General features: G+C 57.6%; 1 protein-coding gene across 2 annotated transcripts; it reads left to right on the top strand.

Annotated features, from left to right (window-relative positions):
- Positions 1-522: 522 nt before the first annotated feature.
- IMPDH1 (inosine monophosphate dehydrogenase 1) lies at positions 523-16,863 on the top strand. Of its 2 annotated transcripts, none has more exons than XM_077857241.1 (15): positions 523-725; positions 4,876-4,974; positions 7,123-7,171; positions 9,370-9,471; positions 9,603-9,677; positions 9,921-10,127; positions 10,281-10,368; positions 11,197-11,396; positions 12,051-12,141; positions 12,391-12,486; positions 13,842-13,985; positions 14,093-14,237; positions 14,559-14,702; positions 14,807-14,890; positions 15,463-15,502. In XM_077857241.1, exons 1-15 carry the CDS (start codon positions 556-558, stop codon positions 15,485-15,487), a joined length of 1,719 nt encoding a protein of 572 aa, XP_077713367.1. In that variant the 5' UTR covers positions 523-555; the 3' UTR covers positions 15,488-15,502. The 2 variants fall into 2 exon arrangements, with proteins under 2 accessions (XP_077713367.1, XP_077713368.1); XM_077857242.1 differs by lacking the exon at positions 15,463-15,502 and adding an exon at positions 16,103-16,863 and having other exon boundaries at positions 526-725.
- The last annotated feature ends 4,277 nt before the right edge of the window (positions 16,864-21,140 follow it).

Below are 21,140 nucleotides of genomic sequence, written 5' to 3'. Positions count from 1 at the left end.
CCGTTCCTTCCTCAGGTGGTGCCAGTTAAAATCTGAGGAAATCTACTTTTCTGCAGTTTAGGGGAATCTATTGAATAGGTGGTAAAGGGGGCAGCAGGCAAAGGGAGATGGATAATCACCCCCGCCTGTCTCGCCCGAGTTGCGGTAGGTCTGCGGCGGGCCCGTAGGAGGCGCCCAAAGGACCACGCCATCGGTCTTTAGAGACGCTCCGCTCCTTTCCTCTCCGGCTTTCCTTAGGAGGAACCAGATAACTGGAAGGTCCGGACGGTGGGGAAGGTGATGGGGCGCGGGGGTTCCTTGCGGTTCCCCCTCCATCTCCCGGTATCCCCTCACCATCCCCGGACGGCAGGGACCGGCTGAGCCCGAACGCCCGCTTCCCCGGGGGGCGGGGCGGGGCGGAGCGCAGCGCCAGGGCCACGCCCCCCCTCGGTGCCCCGCCCCCGCCCCGAACCCCGCCCCTTCCCGGCCCCCGACTCGGCTGCGCTCACTCCCCAGCGGGGGCCCGGGGAGCCTCCAGGCGGAGAGGCTCCCGCCCGCCCAAGCAGCGGCCTCCGCATGGAGGGGCCGCTAGCTCCGCTAGCGGGGTTGGGCCCGCGCCCGCCGCCGCCGCTGGGAGGCGGAGCCGCCGCCGTTCCGGAGCCCGGAGCCCGGCAACACCCCGGACACGAGACGGCGGCGCAGCGGTACAGCGCCCGTCTGCTGCAGGCCGGCTACGAGCCCGAGAGGTGACGCCCAGGGCAGAGCGCGGGGCGCATCCGGGGCGGGCGCGGCGGCTCCGGGAACCCGGCGACGCTGCGGGGGAGGGGAAGGGCAGGCCCCAGCACCCTTGCCTTCTAACCTCCTCCACCCCTAAACCCCCGAAGCCGGGCGCAGACGCCACACACCTGGCTTTGGTTGGGGGAAGCGGGCAGGCGCTGTGCAAAGGGTTCGGTGCTGCGCCGAATACGGGAGCAGGTCGGCAAGACGCTCCCGAAAGTCTTAGCCCTATTCGGACCTCGGCTACACACCCGACGATACCTGGCCCAAGTGGCTGCAACTCCTGGGGTGGAAACAGTGCTTGTTGGAGTCCCTGTCCAACTTTGTTTCCTCCTCCTTTAGCCGTTTCCTCCTAGAGCTATCTCCAGAGTCTTACAGGTGTAGGTGTCCAGATGGATGCTTCCTCAGAGCCGGGGGAGGACACTGCCCCCTCCTCGCCATTCACTAAAGTCTGATGAGGCTACTAATGCAGCTCGCCTCAGGGTTTCTCCTAAGATTCAGGACCCCTCCTGCCCTTAGCCTGCTGGGGTCTGTAAGAGTCACTGGAGGAAGAGTGAGGGTTGGGCCCCAGGGATACTGGCTGAAAAGGAGACAGTGGCTAATCTCTGGTTTGTATCACAGCTTGAAATACAATCCCGCTGTCCTTCCGGTCCAGAGGATTTGGACTTCTTTCTCTGCCCCATCTGTTGGTGCTCAGCAGCCTGGGGAGGTGACCTGGAAGCTGGTTTGGGGGGGGGGGGTGGTCTGGGGGGAATTAGCCCTGCAGCTCTGCACAGGGGCTGGTGGCTTATGTAAGAACTTTTAAAGGCTTAAGGGGCTGCTGGGTGAACGCTGGCCCCTCCTGCCCTGGCAGGCTGCCTCTCTAGAATTGACTCAGGTTCCAGCAGCCCTATCCTTCCTCCCATCCTAGAAATTCGCCTACTGGGGCCCAGGGGCCAGGACGATAGGGAGAGACCAGATGAGGTGAGGGAGCAGGCTGGGGCACTTGGAGGCTTGATGGAGGCAATGCCTTGGTTACAAGCAGGTACTGCAAAAGGATCATTTCAGAGCTCAGACCGGGGCTGCAAAAAAGGAGCATTCTTTCTCCAGACTATACTTCTACACAAAGGGGCCATCCCCACCCCCCACCAGTCTTGGAAGAACCTGTGTAAAACCCAAGCCCCAGCCAGGTGGTGTAATGAGATTCCCAACCTGCTGGCGAGACCTCCATCTGCTATCACTAGCTTAGAGAGCTCTGCAAACAGGACAGGGTTGGATGGGAAGTCCTGTGTCCTGGGTTTGGGGCTAGTGTTCTTGTTCTCTAGCTCCATCTTAGGCAAGCCATGTTCCTCATCCCGGCTCTACAAGGGCAATATTGTTGCTACCTCTTCACCCCACCCCCACCCTCCCCTCCCCTCAAAAGTGTTTTGAAATCTTGTCCCTTTGAGTGGCTCCAGACCAGACAGGAACCCCTGGCTCCCAGCCTGGGCACTACTCCTCCACTACCCTGGAGAAGGTGCTTCGGCCTGCTTCTCTACCCCACTGCCTTCGCAGCTGCTAGGTGGGGGGCCTCAGGGGACCAACAGCCCTTCCTCAGGCTGAGGAGGCCCACTGGTTGCCTCGGTGTCTCCTCCCCATGGAGGAAGCAGCTGGGGAAGATCAGGAAGAGGGAGGAGGAAAGCCACGGGGATGGATTAACCGTCTCTGGAAAAGGACAGCCTAACCCAGGGCTGAGCCCAGCGGCTTAGAGTAATGAGGAGCTCTGACAGGTCAGAGCAGGCGGGGATGTGGGGCAGCAGAAGAAGGGGAGTAGGGCCCTAAGTTCTGTCATCACTGCAAAAGTGACCCCCCTCTCCAGAACTCAGCCTGGCAGCCTTCTCCCCTAGGTCCAATTTCTGGGCTGGGGCAGATGTCCCATTAAAGTCATCTGAGATGTCAGAATCCAGCTGCTTTCCTGTACCCCAGCTCTGGTGGAATCCTGAATAGTACCCTACCCATTCCTAACCCATTCTGTAGGGGATAGTGCGCCAGAGCAGGTCCCTTAGAGACCTAGAGACCACAGACCACCCACCACCTGTGCTCTTGGCCTACAATGCCACTGCAGCCCCTATCCTACTGCTGCAGAAGTGGCCCAGGACACCTTTGATGTGCCAGGGTTCTTTCTCTGGCTGGTCTCACTGCTCTGTCTCCAGATGGCCAGGGAGAGGTCCTAATGCTATGCCCCTCAGGGCCCCCTCACTCCACCATATGGCACGGGCCCCCTCAGGCCGAGTCCATGAGTGTTGGGGAACCAGGAGTGCTTCTGAGGCACCCCTGGCAAGCTGGCTCCAGCCCCTACTCAGCAGAGACCTCCAGTAGGCCCACTCCCTACTTTCCAGTGCCAGAGTGCCCTCAGAAGCCCCCATCAGGAACCCTCCTCAGGGGTCCCCAGGTGGGCAGGGAAGCTTGTGTGTGTGTGTTGGGGGTGGGGGTGTTCTGTGATATTCCCATCACTCACAGTAAGAGGAAAGAGGACACTGGACATCTGAGTCTCCTCCAGCACTGTAGCCTCACGGGCTTCATCGCCCAAATTCTGTGGGAAGGTCCTCCTCCCCTCTGCACATAGATGGAACAGTCTGTATTTTCCTGGCAGGGTCCTGGGGCGTCACTGGGGGAGGCTGGGCATCCCAGGGAGCCTCCCCTGGGCCCGGCTGCCACCAAACTGCTGAGAGGTAAACAAACGCAGCCTCCAAGGGCTGAGGTGGGAGGGAGGGAGCACCACAGAAAGCCACCTTGCCAGGAAGAGGACTGTGTCCCTGCCCTGCCTTTCTCTCCCCTAACCAAGAAGTGGGCTGTGGGGCCACAGGAAGAGGAGGGAGGAGGAGACCGTGGAGTTTGGGGTGCAGGATGGATTCTGCTCTCTAGCTTTTGGTCAGGGAGTAGCATTAGCAGTTCTGGTCTCACAGAGAGAAAGGTTGGCCCCCTGCCATCCCACCTCTCCTCAGGTGAATCAGTTTGCTGCTGCCAAATCTTAATGCCCCCATGTAGAAATCTGGGTCTTATTGGGCCCACAGAGCCACCAAACTTCTGCTTTGGGAAATCCTTAAAACTTCCCCAGCCTGTGTCCTAATTTGTATGCATACTTGCCTAAGCCAGGCCTGTGATCCTCCCTCACCTTCCCAGCATACTACCCTCCCAAATGAAAACAAACTTTCCTCTCTGGGGTTAAAACCCAGATATATATATACACCACTTTCTGAGCTGGGGATAGGGCTGACAAACTGAAGCACTGGATCAGGAATCAGAGGTAGTACCGGTCCTCCCTTGCTTTGCTCTCCGAAGGAAGGGACGGTTTTGCATCTGTAAAGTGGGGATATCTAATAGTTGGCAGCCAGCGGATTGTCAAGTAAATGTGATCATTTATGAAAAATGCCTCGTAAACTGCAGAGGGCTTCAAGGCCGCCCAAAGGTCAGGGAATGTCATTGCTGAGAATGCCAGCTCCTAGGCATGATGTTGGGGGAGACTGGAGCCTTGGTACTGGGAGGGTCCAACCACAAACTCCCGTGTGTTGGGGAGCTGTGAGCCCAAACCAGGCCCACAGGGCTCCGAGTCCCCATCAGGGGCTGGCGCTTGGTCTCGGGCGAAGGCAAACCGTGTTGGAGGTATCCCTGGGGTGGGGAGTAGGACAAGGGGAGACTCAGGTCAGCGCGGGCCGGGCGGCTGCGGGAAGCGAGGCTGGGAGGGAGCGGGCAGCGGGGAGCGCGCCGCGGGGGGTTGGGGTGCGGGCAGGGGGCTAGGAGGCGGGGCGACGGGGTGGAGGGGGCGTGGTCCCGTGGTCGCGTGGTCCCGTGGCCCCGCGGGGCGGAGGTGCCACTGCGGGCGGCGGCCGGGCCCGGCTCCTCCGGGCCTTTGTGCGGCGCGGGGCGGAGGCGGCCGTCTCCCGGGGGAGGGGCGGGAGGAGAGGGCGGCGCCCCGGGCCCGCCTCGCGGCTGCCGCAGCCCCCGCCCCCGCCCCCGGCCCGCCCGGCCCGCGGCGGCAGCGTGGCCGCGGCGTCAGCAGCAGCGGCGGCGGCGGCGGCGGCGACGGCGGCGGCGACAGCAGCCCCAGCGGCGGGGCGGCCGGCGCGGGTGTTTATGTCGGGCCGCGGTGTCTCCCGGCAGCATGGCGGACTACCTGATCAGCGGCGGCACCGGCTACGTGCCCGAGGACGGGCTCACCGCGCAGCAGCTCTTCGCCAACGCCGACGGCCTCACCTACAAGTAAGCGCCGCGGCCTCGGCCCAGCCCCGCGCACCCCCCGCGCGCCGCGACCCCCCCCGCCCCCCCCCCGGCCCCGCACGTGCGCCGCGCCCCGGTGACGCCCGCGCTCTCCGGCCCGATTCGAGCCACTTGGGGGGCGGGGGCTGGGCGAAGGAAGGAAGGAGGCCCGCGCGGAGACGGACGTGGCACAGCGACATCGCGGGCCCTCGGTGCCATGCCCCGGTTATGGCCGGATCCGGGGCCGGCCTGCCCCCTTCCTCCTCTCCCGGGCGTCTTGGCCCCATGGAGGGGCCCCGGGGCGGTGGGAACTGGAGATGTGGGAGTTATGGAGAGACTTTTTCCAGACCTTGGTCCAGGACACCCTCTGGCTCCCAGCTCACGTGAGGGCAGAAGGGACCCTGGAGTCCAGCTAAGGCAGCTGCTTGGGTGTTGCCTCCAGGAGAGGCCCAGCTGGGCAGATGGGATGGCTCCTTTTTCCCACAGACCTGTCCAGCCTTCCTTCCAAGTGTGCCCCGGCCGGCCCACAGGTTAGCACTAGTGCCCCCCCCCCCCCGCCCCCCAGGGCACGAGTATTCTGTGACTGCTACCCCTAGCCCACCCTACAGGGGGTTTTGGAGAAGGAGGAGACCTATCTGTTTGCCTCTGGCTTAGTTTGCATTTCCATGGGCCCTGGGCCAGTTGTCCTGCGGGCTGCAGGCCTGGCACTAGCTCCCCTGGCTGCAGGACTGTGTCCATGCCAGGAAGGACCATCAAAACCTGGGACTGGGAAGAGTGGGGATGCTAGCAAGTCAAAAGCATCCCTGCCCTGTCTCCTGCCGGTCCCTGCCCTTGCCTGTAAGCACTCATGCTCAGCAGGCAGTTTCCCTAGTCACCAGGATTCCCAGTCATTTCTAAGTGGTTCGGCTTGCCTGGCCATAGCTGGGGTGTGGGCCAGGTGAGGGGTGTATGCAATACCTAGAGAATATTGAGAGACCCAGACTCCAGCGATTCTTCTCCTCCTTCTCAGTGTGCCACAGAGGCCTCTTCACTGTACAGAAGGGTTACCGAGGGGCAGGGGCAGTTAAGGTTCTTTATTTGTTTGGAGGGTCTTTGATGAATGGGGAGAAAGGATCTCTCTGATACATTGTTCACTGGAGTCTTCTAGGTAAACTCCCTAGGGAAGTTCCTAGCAGTTTCTCTAGGTCTGGCAGGTTAAAGACCCCACCCCTCCCACCCACCCTGCAGCTTTTCCTTCCTGCACTGGGGTGGCTGCTGCTTTGCTTAGTCCGGTTGGGAGTGTTCCTAAAGTATGGAGCTTTTGCTTTTGGGTGTGTCTGTTAAGGCCACGTGACTTCAGGCAGATTGGGCCCACGGGGCCCCTGGGTTATGGCACACTGCTTTGCCAAATCCACGCAGACCCACGGTCTCCTTCAGGGCTTTGCCATGACCATGGCCCACCCTAGTGTTGGCAGCTGCCATGCTTGGTTAGGGCCCCGGCATCCTGGTCCTAACAACTGTAAAGCCCCTTTCTCCCCTTTCCCATCCCAGGTCATGTCTGTTGGTTGCTCCAGTCCAACTGGAGTGGAGTGGCAGCTCTCTCAAAACATTTCCAAGTGCCTGCTCTGTCAGAACATGCCCCATGCTCAGCCCCCCAGGGTCCCTCCATGCTGTTCTGAACCCCATGTGACTCAGCAGCCCCAGTCCTGGGCTGTGCAGCTCGTCCTGTGCCTAGTGGTGCTCATGCCATGCTGCACTACTAAATGGTTTTTGGGTTCATTCTGTGTTTACTTACTGCCTCCACCTATCAAGATTGAGAAGTTTTCAAGGACAGGCGCTGTATCTGCTATGTGTGTCATTACAGGAACTCCTATGTGCCTCAATGAGCTCTGAGCCCTGAAGGCAATGGACATTTGAGGCCAGCTGCCTTGGTGGCGCCCCAGGTCCACAGACCTTCCACTGGCTTTGGCTCTGGGTCTCTGGGCTAGAATCAGCAAGATGCTAGTGGGGGGCATGAGGGTGCTTCAGCCCTGGCCAGGGAATGGCAGGGATCAGAGGGCTCTGGTCTCTGCCCCCCTTCCCACCCCTAGGCTACCTCGCCTGGCACCGCAGGCCCTGCCCCTTTTGGGGACCCCTCCTCACTCAGTAACGCTCACTTTTCTGTCTTCACAGCGACTTCCTGATTCTCCCAGGATTCATAGACTTCATAGCTGATGAGGTGGTGAGTACCTCTTCTGCTGACCTGGGGGAGGAGGACCCCGTATGTGGTAGAAGAGGCTGACTTCTTGCTCAAGGGCGGGGTGGTGGGGAGACTTTTCTCGGGCATGTAGCCTTTACTGCTGCCAGAGACACTGGCACAGTGCAGTGGGGTAGACTGATGGGGCAGAAGCAGCTGTGGGGACTCAGGGGTGTGCTGAGTGGTGGGCCTGGCACAGGGCAGGAGGGCTGTCACTGCCAGAGCCGCGGTGAGGTTCCGAAAGGCCCTGCGAGGGGATGGGGTTGGGTGTGGCAGCTGCATTACTGCGGTCAGGAAGGATTGCATTTTGTCTGAAATGCTGAGCAAGGACATGACAGAAGCCAGTAAAGTTATGGAGACTTTGGATGAGGTGGACAGACTGGTCTATGGGTCCGTAATGCATAGGAATTGGCAAGACGATTTGTGAGAATTCAGTTCTGGACAAATACAAGGAAACACGGTGCCTCACTTTATTGAAGGGGCTCAGCAATGAGCCAAGTGAATGAACAGTGTTCTTTATGCTTTTAACCTATGACAGACTCCTAGAAGCCGAGGGGTGAGTGCTGACGAGTATAAGTCATTTCATGGAGAAGTTAGATTATTCAACAATGAATTCCTGCACATTAGAGAGTTTCCTTTGTTGCTGTTACTGATACTTATTCGGGTCTGATGCTCACGGAAGACCAAAGGGCCTGAGTGTGCCCGGATCACTCTTCCCTCAGGGAGACTCATGTCTAGCCTCGTAGCCAGTGCTGATGTGGATAGATTTTGGGGGGAAAATTTGGGCTATTCTGGATATGTCCCTTGTGATGGCAACCAGGGTATCTTGGTTCAACTGTTCAGTTTAACGAAATTTACCAAGCCCTCTGGCTTTGCACCAGACCCGGGGCAGGGTATGAAGAAGAAAGGGATGGAAAAGTACCATCCTGGCTATCCGGGTCTCCCAGTCCTATGGCCTAGGTCAGGAAGGCTGTGTGGCTCTTCTCCTGTGGCATGATGGGAGAGGAGAAGACAGAGTTTTCTAGACTGCAGGGCCATGGTTCCAAACCAGGGTCTCTGGATGGGCTTCAGGGGCCTATGGATCTCCAAAAATTCTATACCAACATCTGTGAGTGCTTTGGGGGCTAAGATCCATGAGCTGTTGGCCTGAATCTCAGAGGCAGATCCTCCCAAATGTATATGTGCAGCTCTGACCTCTCCCCTGAGTGGCAGACCCTTAGTTCCTTACTTTCCTGGATGTCCTATAGACTCCTTTCTACACCTTCTCCTGGTCACAGCATTTCCCACCTGGCCCTGTTGGGCAGCCTCCTCTGTTGCCTCCCTGCCTCAGGCCTTGTCACATAGAGTCTATTCTCCACATCAGAGCCTGAGCAACTTCTTTGAAACATAAGTCAGGGACGCCTGGGTGGCTTGGTTGGCTAAGCATCTCCCTTCTGCTCAGGTCATGATCTCAGGGTCCTAGGATCAAGCCCCACATCAGGCTCCCTGCTCGATGAGGAGCCTGCTTCTGCCTCTGCCCTTCCCCCTGGCTTGTGCCCTTTCTTTCTCTCTCAAACAAAGAAATAAAATCTTAAAAAAAAAAACAAAAAAAACCCACATGAATCAGATCATGTCTCTTCTGCCATGAGACCCTCCAGTGGCTTCTCATCTTAGGATCAAATCTAAGCTCCTCTCCATGGCCTCAAGGCTAGACATCCTTACTGCTCACCCCCTTAACCCCTGTCTGTCTCTGCCCCTTAGCCCCTGCCCCTCCCCTTTCGCTCTCCTGTGAAAGCCTTCTTCTGTCTTAAATACGCCTGAGGAAGATTGGGAACGGAGGCAGGTTTCGCACACATAGCCCTCTCTGCCTGCAGTGACAGCCCCTCAGACTTGGACTTGATTGGCTCCCACTTGTCATATCCCAAGAAAGAGGCTTCCCCTGACCACCACATCTTCCTTCCCGTGGCCACTTAGCTTTGTTGTCTTTCCTTGGGGCCTTTATCCTGACTGAATAATCTCATAAGTGTTTTACATGTTTGTCATCTTTTTTTCCAAGTAGAATGTAACTTCAGGAGCGATAGCACCTGCCTCATTCACTGTTGTATCTGCAGGCCTGTCCTGGTGCGGGGGACCCATAGGGGCTCTGTACACATTGGTGGAGCGATTGGTAAAACTCTTCACACAGACAATGCCTCTGTTCTCAGGACCTGACCTCAGCCCTGACTCGGAAGATCACCCTGAAGACGCCGCTTATCTCCTCCCCGATGGACACTGTGACAGAAGCCGACATGGCCATTGCTATGGCTGTGAGTCAGTCACCAGTGTTGGGAAGACTCTGGGGGTAGATGGGGACCAAATGGGGGCTGGATTCAGGAGTGGGGTTCGCAGAGCAAAATGGTTGGCCCCTGGCTCTGATCACACTTCCCTTTCACTCTAGCTGATGGGCGGTATTGGTTTCATTCACCACAACTGCACTCCGGAGTTCCAGGCCAACGAGGTGCGGAAGGTCAAGGCAAGTACGAGGCCTGTTCCCCAGAAAGAAGATGCGACCTGGCTGCCCCCTGCTTTGCCATGCTCTGGCTGACTGCTGTGGGGTCTTGTCTGCCCTTTCCCACATTGGGGACATGGGGCTCAGCCCTCGTTTGCCCACTGGCCCTCTCTTCCCATTGAGAGTCCTGGCTCCCCTGTGGCATGGCTGTAAACCACCTCCAGCCTTCTTTCAGCTTTTCTGAAAGAAGCCTGTCTCTACCCACAGAAATTTGAACAGGGCTTCATCACGGACCCCGTGGTGCTAAGCCCCTCACACACTGTGGGCGATGTGTTGGAAGCCAAGATTCGGCACGGCTTTTCCGGCATCCCCATCACTGAGACAGGCACCATGGGGAGCAAGCTGGTGGGCATCGTAACCTCCCGAGACATTGACTTTCTTGCTGAGAAGGACCACACCACCCTCCTTAGTGAGGTACTTGCAGGGCAGGGAAAGTGTGGTGGGGGCAGAGGGAGGGCCTCACATCCTGGGGCCTCAGGCTGGTGCCTGTGACCAGGGACCAGAGGGAGGCCCGGCTCCCTTCTCTCTCACCTGCCAACCTGCAGGCAAATGTTCCTGGCTCCACAGGTGATGACTCCGCGGAATGAGCTGGTGGTGGCTCCGGCGGGTGTAACGTTGAAAGAGGCAAATGAGATCCTGCAGCGCAGCAAGAAAGGTACCCGGAGTGCGCAGAAATTGCAATACTCCTCCCCCATCCCAATCTGTCCCCCTGCACCCCAGGCCCCCTGTTCCTTCAGAGCTTTGTAGGCTGTTCCAGCAACCAGACTGCCTGATGCCCGGGCCTTGGGGAAGTTTTGAATAATCCCAGGTTGGAGTATGAATCCTGAGGTCCTTTCCTTGGCTTAGGAAAACCTGTCCCCTATTCAGCATCTTCACACTATGTCTTCCCATAAAGCTAGTCCTGTGTAATGCTCATCACAAAACAAAAACAAGAACAAAACTGCTGAAACATGCTTTCTATGCCCCATATTCCATAAAAAAAATTGTATGTCAGCTTATCAAAGACCTTGAGAAATCCTGCAGTTAAATGTATTTTACATTGGGGCCACTGACACAATAGAGGAGACACTGGGAAATGCTTCCCTGGCTCAGACTGGATTGTTTCCTGGGGGTGGTACTGGAAAGGGTGCATGTTCCTCCCTGCCTCACATTTGTGCCCCGGCTAGGAGTTTTCGACCACTGTGGCCTGTGGCCTAGCAGGTGAAAGGCTGCCAGTGCTCAGGGGCCGCCCACCCAGCTTGGTTAGGCCACAGGGCAGGAAGAGCTCCGGAACCCACTTGGTTGAGAGGTTTCTTTGCTTCCTGTTCTTTGGGAAGACGGCCAGGTGCCTAGGAGCATTTCCTGGGTGGGTGCTGTCACCTAGTGGCTAGTTTGGGTACTTCAGTGGGATCTTCAGGCTTGGTCTGTTTGGTCCTGACTTTTGGGACTCTCACTCCAGCCCCAGAGGCCTGTTCCTTCACCTAACCTCTGCATTCCTCATCAGGGAAGCTGCCCATTGTCAACGATCGTGATGAGCTGGTGGCCATCATTGCCCGCACTGACTTGAAGAAGAACAGGGATTACCCTCTGGCTTCCAAGGATTCCCACAAGCAGCTGCTGTGTGGGGCGGCTGTGGGTACCCGGGAGGATGACAAATACCGCCTGGACCTGCTCACCCAGGCAGGCGCCGATGTCATAGTGCTGGTATGGGCACCGTCCTGGAGCAGGGTGGTTCAGGAGACGAGAGGCTTAGGAAGACCTGGGTTTGCTTCTAAATAAGCCTGAAATTGGAATTAGGAGGGTCATGGGTACTCTGACAGCTCAGAGAAAATTGTGGGCCTTTTGGGAGGCCTGAGGCACCCTAATACTTAGAGCTCACATTCTTCGAGCACCCCACCCCCACCCCCCGCTTGCCTGGTTCTGCACTCAGACCTTTATGTGGATAAACTCATTTGACCCTCACAACAGTTCCCTGAGGTACAATACCACCCCCACCTGTCAGATGAAGAAACCAGGGTTGACAAAAATTAAGTAATTTCATCTGTAGTGAGTTGGTGGGAACAGGCTATGGCCCCTGGCAAGATCTTGCTGCAAGGACCAGTCCATACAGTGGGTATAACGGGGCTTTGTCTGCTCTGAGACTACAAACTGGTGGTGCTCAAACTTTTTGGGGAAAGCAAGCCTCTTCGAGACTCAGTTGGCTGAGAGTTGTCAAGTGTTTTCTCTGGGGAAAAAAAAAGAGCTTTCTCATAACGTTTTTCATACCATATCAGGAGTTTATCTGCTCATGATCCCCTCTTCCCCCATCAAGGACTGTTGGCCATGAAAGTCTGAATGTTTCTGTCTCCTTTCTCACAGGACTCCTCCCAAGGGAACTCTGTGTATCAGATCGCCATGGTGCACTACATCAAGCAGAAATACCCCCACCTCCAGGTGATTGGGGGGAATGGTGAGTGCAGGGTCCCCCGTCACCCCCTGTCCTTGGCCCCGCACTGCATAACAGAGGAAACTGTCCTCAGCATTCCTAGGTGATGGCATTACTCCTATGTGGGGAAGAGGGCTGACTGAACGGGCTTGGTTACTGTGGGTCGAGGAGGCTAGACTGGGGTCCCAGGCAGCCCCAGGGCAAGGAAAGGGCATCCTATCCTCACACTGTTCCTCTTTCCCTGCTCCTCCAAACCCTCTTCCCCACCCCTAGTGGTGACAGCAGCTCAGGCCAAGAACTTGATTGATGCTGGTGTGGACGGGCTACGTGTGGGCATGGGCTGCGGCTCTATCTGCATCACCCAAGAAGGTAGGTGTCAGGAGAGTAATGCCAACAAGAACACCCCACTGGGCCTCCACAGGCTCTGGGGCCCCACTCTTGTTCCACAGACGCATGCTGAATGCTCGCCGCACAGTCTCTTTCCCAGGATGATGGGTTCAGGGGTGACCTGGGCTCAAGCTCTGCCTATCTGACCCACTGACTTGGGAAAGGCTGATATAAGGTAACTTTGAATTTTGCAAGTATGCCAGCCTACTTCTCAGATTCTGGTCAAGAAGGCCCAATCTGGAGGCCCAAGGCTGGTGTGAATACTTCCCTGAGGGGCTTGTTGGAAGCCAGCTCAGAGTTTGGATAAGCTTTGTGACAAGGAAGATACTTAAGATGTGGAGATAGCATGTCCCTGAATGTGTAAGGACATACAACGTTATCACTGTGTGGCAATAGTGAGGGTGGGGGGGTCCTCTCAGTCACAAAGCCCTTTTGCAGGGTGCATTCCTGAACATGAAGTGGAGGGGTGGGAGACCCTGGTGTGCATCCTCGTATGCTTGAGGGGTGCTCCCTGGAGGCTGGTGTCTGACTTGTGGGTCCTGGCTTGGCCTGAGGGGACATTTCTGGATCCTCTAGTGGGGGTCATTTCTCCCTCACTAGAGTGACCCATTTGGTCTTCTCTGCCCAAAACATCTCCTCTTTTTGGTCTTCAGAGCCTCTGCTTTTAAATATCTATGGTTCACCTTAGCTGACCACCATGGTAAAACGTGGGCCTTCACTCAGTGACTTACCGTATATTAATTGAGCACCTGTTGTGTGTCAGGCACTGTTCTAACTCTTGAGAGGCAATAAGGACAAAACAAACCACAGGTGCTTCCAGAGAAAGCTTCTTCTCCATTTTATCCAGCTTTCCCTCCATCCCTAGATAAGTGCTAGTTCCTTAGAATTCCCACTTAAAATCTCATACTTAAAAACTGTGAACTATTAAAGTCAAGGAAACGCAAACCAGTATCCCAGAGGAGCTATGAGTACCTAACCTTGGTAACAGGCTTTGCAAATAAGAGATTGAGAGAGAGGTTGAGTCTGGGGACTGCCACCCGTCCCCCAGACCCAAGTGCACCAGTCTGGGGGTAGGGATGCTATACTCTGATACTCTGAAGGCTAGTACTGACCACACACACACACACACACACACACACACACCTGGCAAAATCCTGCATGGTACTGTTCTGGGTGGAGTGGGCCAGGTACCCGGAGTGACATGCCCCCTAGTGTTATATACTGCTGCCTATCCTGGGCCTCAGAAGTATCATCCAGCCCCGTCCCTTTTCCCAAGAGGAGGTGGGACACAAGGAGACGAGCCTCTCCCCACCTCAGACTTGTGTGCCCTCCTGCAGTGATGGCATGTGGTCGGCCCCAGGGCACTGCTGTGTACAAGGTGGCCGAGTATGCCCGGCGCTTCGGGGTGCCGGTCATAGCTGATGGTGGCATCCAGACCGTGGGGCACGTGGTCAAGGCCCTGGCCCTTGGAGCCTCCACAGGTAAGGGGGTCTGCTTGGGGTGGGGCAGGCTGGAGGGGGGTTGGGAGCTGGGTAAGGGCAGTAGGAGGTCTATGGGGCTGGAGGCACTGACCCCTCAACCACCACAGTGATGATGGGCTCCCTGCTCGCCGCCACCACGGAGGCCCCTGGCGAGTACTTCTTCTCGGATGGGGTGAGGCTCAAGAAATACCGGGGCATGGGCTCCTTGGATGCCATGGAGAAGAGCAGCAGCAGCCAGAAACGATACTTCAGGTGCCCTGCTTCTGAACCCCAGCCCCGGGCAGACCAGCCCACAACCCTTCAGCATCCACACAGCCTTTGATTTCCCAAGATGGTACCTACTCTCCATATGATAGTTCTGGAAACTGAGGCACAGGGTACAAGTAGCAGACATGGGATAGTACCTGGGCCATCTGACTCCGAACCCATGCTTTTTTACACTGCGGCCAGGGAGTGGCAGCTTGGGGGATGGGGGGCTCCTGGTGGTATCCCCTGTGCTGGTACCCTCAAGAGGTGGCGTGGGCTCCCCCGAGCCATGGGCTGCTTGGCTCAATCTCTTTGCCCTCCACGCAGTGAGGGGGATAAGGTGAAGATCGCACAGGGTGTTTCGGGCTCCATCCAGGACAAAGGCTCCATTCAGAAGTTCGTGCCCTACCTCATAGCAGGTATCCAGCATGGCTGCCAGGATATCGGTGCCCGTAGCCTGTCTGTCCTGCGGTGAGTACTGTGACTGGGGTGGGAGTGGGGGCACAGGTGAGGGGAAGACCCTGCTTCCCCTCTGTCCTCCATGTCCCTAACGTGCTCCACTGACCTGCCTGCAGGTCCATGATGTACTCAGGAGAGCTCAAGTTCGAGAAGCGGACCATGTCGGCCCAGATTGAGGGTGGCGTCCATGGCCTGCACTCGTAAGTGTGGTGGCCTCCTTGCCCCAGCTGGCTGGCACTTGGGTTGGGCAGGTGGGGCCATGGTTCAGAGGCCAAGCCGAGGTTTCAGGGAACCCGTGGACCCTCTGCACCAGGAATGGATGCTTCTGCAGGATGACCCCATCACCCTGCCCTACAGGGCCTAGCCCACCCTTAGACCCTGCCCTTTGGACCCCATGCAGGCAGGCCCCTCCCCTCCCCTCGGGCAGCTCCCCGAGCAGGGCATGGGAGATGTGGCTGCTAGCCCCCCTCCTGGGCTCCCAGTCCCTTGCTTGCTCAGAAGCTTGGTGGCTGGTGGCAGGGGCTGGAGGTGCTGGGCTCTTGCTGGTGGCAGCGTCAGGCAGGAGGTGGAGGCTGGGGGCATGAGCCCTCTGGCGGGGAAAAGGGCAGAGAGACACATGCCAGGGCCAGCGCTGGGGCGACCGTTGGGCGGGGCAGTGCTAGTTGGCAGCAGTAGTTGCAGGCATGCGTCCCCGCCCTGGTCGAGAGGGCCTGTCCCCCCAGGCATAGGCGGGCATCTAACTTGTGTCTCTTTCTGCCCCATCCTCCCATAGCTATACCTTTCTGCCGTGTAAGTAACTGCGCTGCCCGGGCCAAGCGTAGAGTAGAGCAGGGGCAGTCTGGGTGGGACCTGGGCTGGGGGCGGGGGCCGTTGGGTCGGGGGTGGCACTGGGGTGTAATCATGGGATGCGGACCCCAGGACTGGCACCGAGCTGGGGCAGCCAACAGTGGCCCCTCGTCCAGTGGAAACGGTCCCTTCTGGGGTGCAGAGAGATGTCCCCAACCGCAGGCCTGAGGTCTCCCTGTCTTGGACTGAACCCAATGACCACAAGGGGCCTTGGCCAGTGTGTGTGCAGGACTGGGGTGGAGACATGGCAGCAGAGGTTCAGCTTGGTCTGAGCTTGCTCTGTGAGGATGGACTGTGTCTTCTTTAGCTGCGTCTCCACCCCCAGCATTGGGCACAGCCTACTCAGCTGTGGCTGTGGCCAGAGGGAGCATGGCTATCTCTGCACCTGGCATGGTTCTCTCAGGAGCCATGGCCTGGGGAAGACAGAGGCACGGGGCCTGCTCTTTCCCCCTCTTGCACCCCATGTGGGGATGCCCTGGCATCCCAAGGCCTAAGGGTGAGGGGATCTGGGAAGGGAGCAGGTCCAGACACTCACTCTTGGCTTCCCTCTTGCCTTGTCCCCACAGTTACGAGAAGCGGCTGTACTGAGGATGGAGGTGGAAGCCAGGGCAGTGGAGGGGGTGCGCCGCAGGGTGCCCCTTTGAGCACAGCCTCCCTCCATAACTGAGTGGTCCATAGATTTGCACTACGGATTCCCCAGTTCCTTTCCAGGGAGAGAGGAGGGGCGCCCCTGAGGGTCTGCGGCCCCTCCTGGCCATCCCCTGCAGAGTCAGGACTGCTCCTGGGGCTCAGCTGCCCTGGGGGCATCCCCCCACCCCGGGTTCCCCCTTCTTCAGTCCCCCTGAGCCTAGCCAGCCTGGGCTCTCAGGCCCTGTGCCTGCCTCAGGTCTTTCTCGCTGCAGCCTGCTCCGGCCTGGCGCCCACCCCTGGGGCAGGTGGCCCCTCCTGGCTTCTGTAGGGCACCTCCCTCCCTAACCTCCATCCCAGAAATGGTGCTCTCCTGGCCCTGCCTCTGGCCCCTTCCTGGGCTGTCGCCCCCTCAGCCATGTGGCACTTCTGGGCTCCTGACCTAGGCCAGAGGGAGGTCTCTGCCCCCTTCCCCTGGCCCTGGACTCCCCGGGCCCTGCTCCTCAGGCCACTCCCCCTGCCCCTGCCCCTGGCCCTGGGGAGGAGGCTGCCCATCATTCCTGACTCACCGCCGTCCCCGGGTGTACCATTCCTGCCCTCTCCTCTCAGCTGCAGTCGAAGGCTTTAACTTTGCACACTTTGGGGTCACAGTTACGTCATTGTATATTAAATAATCTGAATAAATCAAGAGGTCTCAATACCTCTGCCATCTTGTCTCTGCCCCTTGTCTGCTGGGCAGTTGGCACCTACCCTAGTGATAAGCTGGAGCCCAGAGGCCCTGTCAGAGCTGGGCTAGGTGCTGGGGGATCACCAGGCCCAGCGTCCCCAGGAAGGTGAGGAGGGCGTTGTGGTATTCTAGGGGGTACTGGCACAAGTGGGCCACATGTTGGGGGGGTGTCTCCCAGGCCTGTGCCTACATTGGCATGCTCATGCAGGCAGACGGTGTGGCAGAGGAACCATTGTGGCTGTAGAAGACTACCATCGGAAGCCGCACTGGTGACTGCCCCAAAGTCCCCACTGCAGCCTTGTGATACCAGAGGTGGAAGTGGGGAATGGCTCTAACCCTGATCACCAGGCCCAGAGCCTGTGGCCTCATCAGCTGAGACACATGTGTGGGTACCAGGTAGAGAGGCTTAGCTCCCACTGTTCATATGCAGCTCAGGACCCGTGTCCCAGACTCAAAGCCCTCCTTGTGGGGACAGCACTTACATGTGGGCTGCTGAATATTCTCAGGGTTGGGGGTCCTGGGGTGCTCACATTGCCTTTCTCTGCCTCTGTTGTTATAGTTGGGCATTGGGCATGCAGCTGTGCCACCAATGTACAGGCACCACTCAGGAGTGGAAGCAAAGAAGATGGCCTGAATGCTCTAGTGGCAGGAATGAGGAGAGGGTATAGAAACTAAACCCTAGTGGGTGGGTAGGGAATAGCTGGAAACATTCCCCTGACTCTCACTGAGGCATCTTCCAGCCTTGAGGGATGAGAAAGAAAGACCTGGAGGGCAGGACCGTTGTTTGGGTTCAGAGCTGGTTCAATGACCCCTCCAAGAGTGTTGCAAAGTGATGGGTCAACTGAGAGTTCCCAGAGGCCTCGCACCCTGGAGTCTGTGGCCTCAGTGAGCCCCTAAGAGTCCAGAGAGACTCAGCTGGGTGGGAGAAGGATGCATGGGGGATGGACCAAAATGAGGCCATGTTTCATTGTTTGTCTTGCATGTTGATTTGCGAAAACCATACAGGAATCAGCTTGACCAGCAATTGAGATGGGAAAGATCTAAGGGTTTTTAGAGAAATACAGTATCACTTGGCAGCAAGGGTGTACATGGTTCAAAGGGAAAATTTTTCTTTTGCACTAGATGGAACTGGGTGATTAGAACTGACCAGGAGAACAGGTTACCTTGTAACAATGACCTTCCTGTTACTTGAGGTATGTTAGCTTTAGTTTGGTGCTTCTTGAGGAAGTTTAAGCACAATGGTCCTGAAATTTTGGTATGTATCCAAACCCCCTGGAGAGCTAAAAACAAATCCAGAAGCCCAGAATCACTGAAGTAGGACAGAGTCTGGGCCTATGAGCTATCCCTCAGGCCCAGGTGATTCTGACACATACCCAAGTTTGAGAATCACTGTTGAAGAAACCTATGAATCCAGTTAATATGATTCTGAGATTTGTCAAAGCGCGTGCCATTAAGAGTTTCAGACCACACAGCACCCACCTCATGGCCTCATTGTGAGGTTACATGAAAGAATGTACGGAAGGAAGGTTATGAGTGGTCAGTAAATTAGTCTTGGCATGTACTATTGGCCCTCCTCTTCTGCAAAGGAATGGAGGCTGGAGATGAACGCATGCCAGGCTGGCCCAGACTCACTCGCTCTAGGTTATAGAATTCAGCCACTGTAGGCCCAGGTGGGACAAAGGGATAGTCGCTTTAGGGAGGATGGCCACATCAGATCCAGAGGTAGTCCAGAGCCACATTTGGGGCAGATGCAGATCACAGACCCCGTGATCAGCAGAATGTGTTCACCTGGAGTCCAGCCTGGTTGGTGTGGCTTAGGCACTCCCCACCCTCACCCTGGCACACTCACCCAGCTCCGTGCAGTCCAGGCTGCCCATTGCCAGGCTGTGGAAGATGTGGCTGCGCAGGCAGCAGGCCACATTGCTGTGTCACTCCAGGTCCTGGCTCATAAGCAGCAGCACCTGTGTAGGGTTTTAGCCACACAGAGAGAGGGCATGCACCACCAGCAGGTGGGCAGCCAGTGTCCTGGTCTCTCACAGTGACACCAGCATGCAGGCAGCCTGCCCCAGGCTCCAGTACGGGCACTCTCCACGACCAGCACACGGAAGCCACAGACCAGGTAGAGCTGCAGGTACCTGTCCCAGCCAGGGGAGAAGCAGCAGCTGGCGGAGGCCCAACGACCCTGATGAAAGGAGCCCGAGAGCTGGTGGGCAGCAGTAGGGCCGTGACCAGCCCACCCTGGAGGACAGATGGAGGAGTGGTGGGTAGCGCTCAATTCTGGCCCCACCTTTCCCCCCACATCTGCAGGCGGAGAGCAGGGGCTCTCAGGTGGCTTGACCCAGTAGCTCAGGAGGGGCCAGACTGGCCCTCTGAAGGCTCTTGGAGCTTCTTTGGTTCCAGTGCTGATCAGGAAATGGGTGGCAGCCAGCCCTGAACGGGGTCAGCACCCCAGCTGTGTACGACTCAGCCACCCTCAGATCCCCCTCCATGCCACCTCCTTACATCCGGGAGTGGGGTCTAGAGAGGAAGAGGAGCCAGCCACAAGGAGAGGAGGGGGAGGCAGCTCCTTCCTCCACCCTCACACTAAGCTTTTTATTCCTTCAGGATTCCTCCTGGCTAGTAAGGGCCAGACTCTGACGCCAACCTCTCTGGGTCCATGCCTCACCCCCACTTTATACATAGCTCCCCCCTTATTAGGGGGCAATTTTGTGCACGTCACCCCACCCCCAGCGGTCCTCCACCTCCAGCTGAGCAGGACATCTGCTCAGAGGTAGGGCCAGGGTCAGAGCATGCAGCCCCTGGCAACACCTACCAGGCCCAGCTCCAAAACCCTGCTCCCCATACCTGTTGTCCTTAGGACAGGGCCCCTCATCTACAGGGTGAGAGAATCACCTTCACCAGCCTCCTTTACTTTCCTTCTGCTTCAGTTCCAGAGGGAAGATAGGCAGGGTCAGGCACCCAAGAGACCTTGGTCCCAGCCTCCTGCTCCATCCCCTCTTAAGACCATTGGCAACAGTAGTCTCTGGGCTGAGAGCTAGGTGTCTGGCTCCCAAGTGAGCTGCACCCCCTAGCCCAGCTAGAGTCGGAGGGGATGCGTGTAGGTAACAGGGTGCTGTATTAGCCTGGGACAGGTAGAGTCCAGCCTTTCCCTCTCTGGGTGCCTTAGTTTCTCTACTTGTGATCCTCATTAGGGAAAGAAGATTATCTCACCCCCACCTCCACTCCAGGCATCTCAACAGCTTCCTGTCTTTTGACCCTGCACACGAGGTCCACTCCACCCTTCACCTTTCAGGGCAGGATCATCTCAGGGTGACCAAGGGCAGGTAGGGGCAGATGCCCAACCACTGAGACACCCAGGGGTTCCCGGAGCCACCCAGGTGTCCCAGGAGGAAAGCACTTTTTATGGTGGAGATGCTGGGGGAGAGGAGCAGGGGCAGAGAGCGTTCTGTGCCTGGGGAAGCCGGAAATCCCAGGTCTGGGTACCTTAGGAGCAGTGTGGCACTGCATCCAGCAGGTGGCGCCAGGACCCGTCGACCTGGGAGACCCCGGGACCCTGGAGCGGGGCAGTTTCCTAGGCAACAGGCAGCCTTTTTGAAAGCCCTGCTCTTGGCAACCATTCCCTGGTTGCCCATGTCCACAGTAAAATTTGGCGTCTGAAGGACAGGAGGAGCACGGGAGTAAAATAATCTCTCAGAAAGGAGAGAAGCTGGGTGGGGGTGGGGAAAGGAGTCTAAAAGACCTGCTTTCCGCAGCCATTTATTTAACCAAGCACCAGTCACTGTGGTAGGTGCATGGTATCCTCAGCAATCCCACAAGGTGGTAGTAGCACAAATTCTTTTATTACGGACGGAGAAAATGAGTGCCAGAGAGATAGTGACTTCCCAAGTCACCAGATGATAAGAGGTGAGCTCAGTTAGGAAGCAGGGCCTGCCCAGACCTCCTCCCTTCCGTTCCACTTTGCCTCCTGGTGATGGGCATGGTCCCTCAGGGAAGCTGGGGTGAGGGGGTTGGGGTGAGGCCTGTTAGGGGACCAGGAACATTAGGCAGGGGTGAAGAGAGCCGGAGATGGACCTGCCCTTTGCAGCCTCACCTGCATGGGGCACCCCTCTGCTCAGGGTTCCCCTGACCTTGCACGGAGACTCCCCTCTGTTGGAGGACCACAGAGCTGGAGGTTGTGTGGACTTCCTAGGGAAACCAAAGACAGACAAGCTGTCCAAGAAGGACGAAGCTGGAGCCCAGGACGGTGCAGG

This window comes from Canis aureus, chromosome 18 (assembly GCF_053574225.1).
Source record: "Canis aureus isolate CA01 chromosome 18, VMU_Caureus_v.1.0, whole genome shotgun sequence".
In the NCBI taxonomy this organism is placed as follows: Eukaryota; Metazoa; Chordata; class Mammalia; order Carnivora; family Canidae; genus Canis; species Canis aureus.
The sequence above is the reverse complement of the archived record's forward strand: the minus strand, read 5'-3'. Positions and strand labels throughout refer to the sequence as shown.

What these genes read in the sequence shown, in the direction of transcription:
- IMPDH1 (XM_077857241.1), top strand. Translation starts at nt 556, where the DNA reads ATGGAGGGGCCGCTAGCTCCGCTAGCGGGGTTGGGCCCGCGCCCGCCG. An exon ending in ACATGGCCATTGCTATGGCT is followed by an intron (nt 9,472 to 9,602) that starts GTGAGTCAGTCA and finishes CTTTCACTCTAG; the next exon opens with CTGATGGGCGGTATTGGTTT. An exon ending in GCGCCGATGTCATAGTGCTG is followed by an intron (nt 11,397 to 12,050) that starts GTATGGGCACCG and finishes CCTTTCTCACAG; the next exon opens with GACTCCTCCCAAGGGAACTC.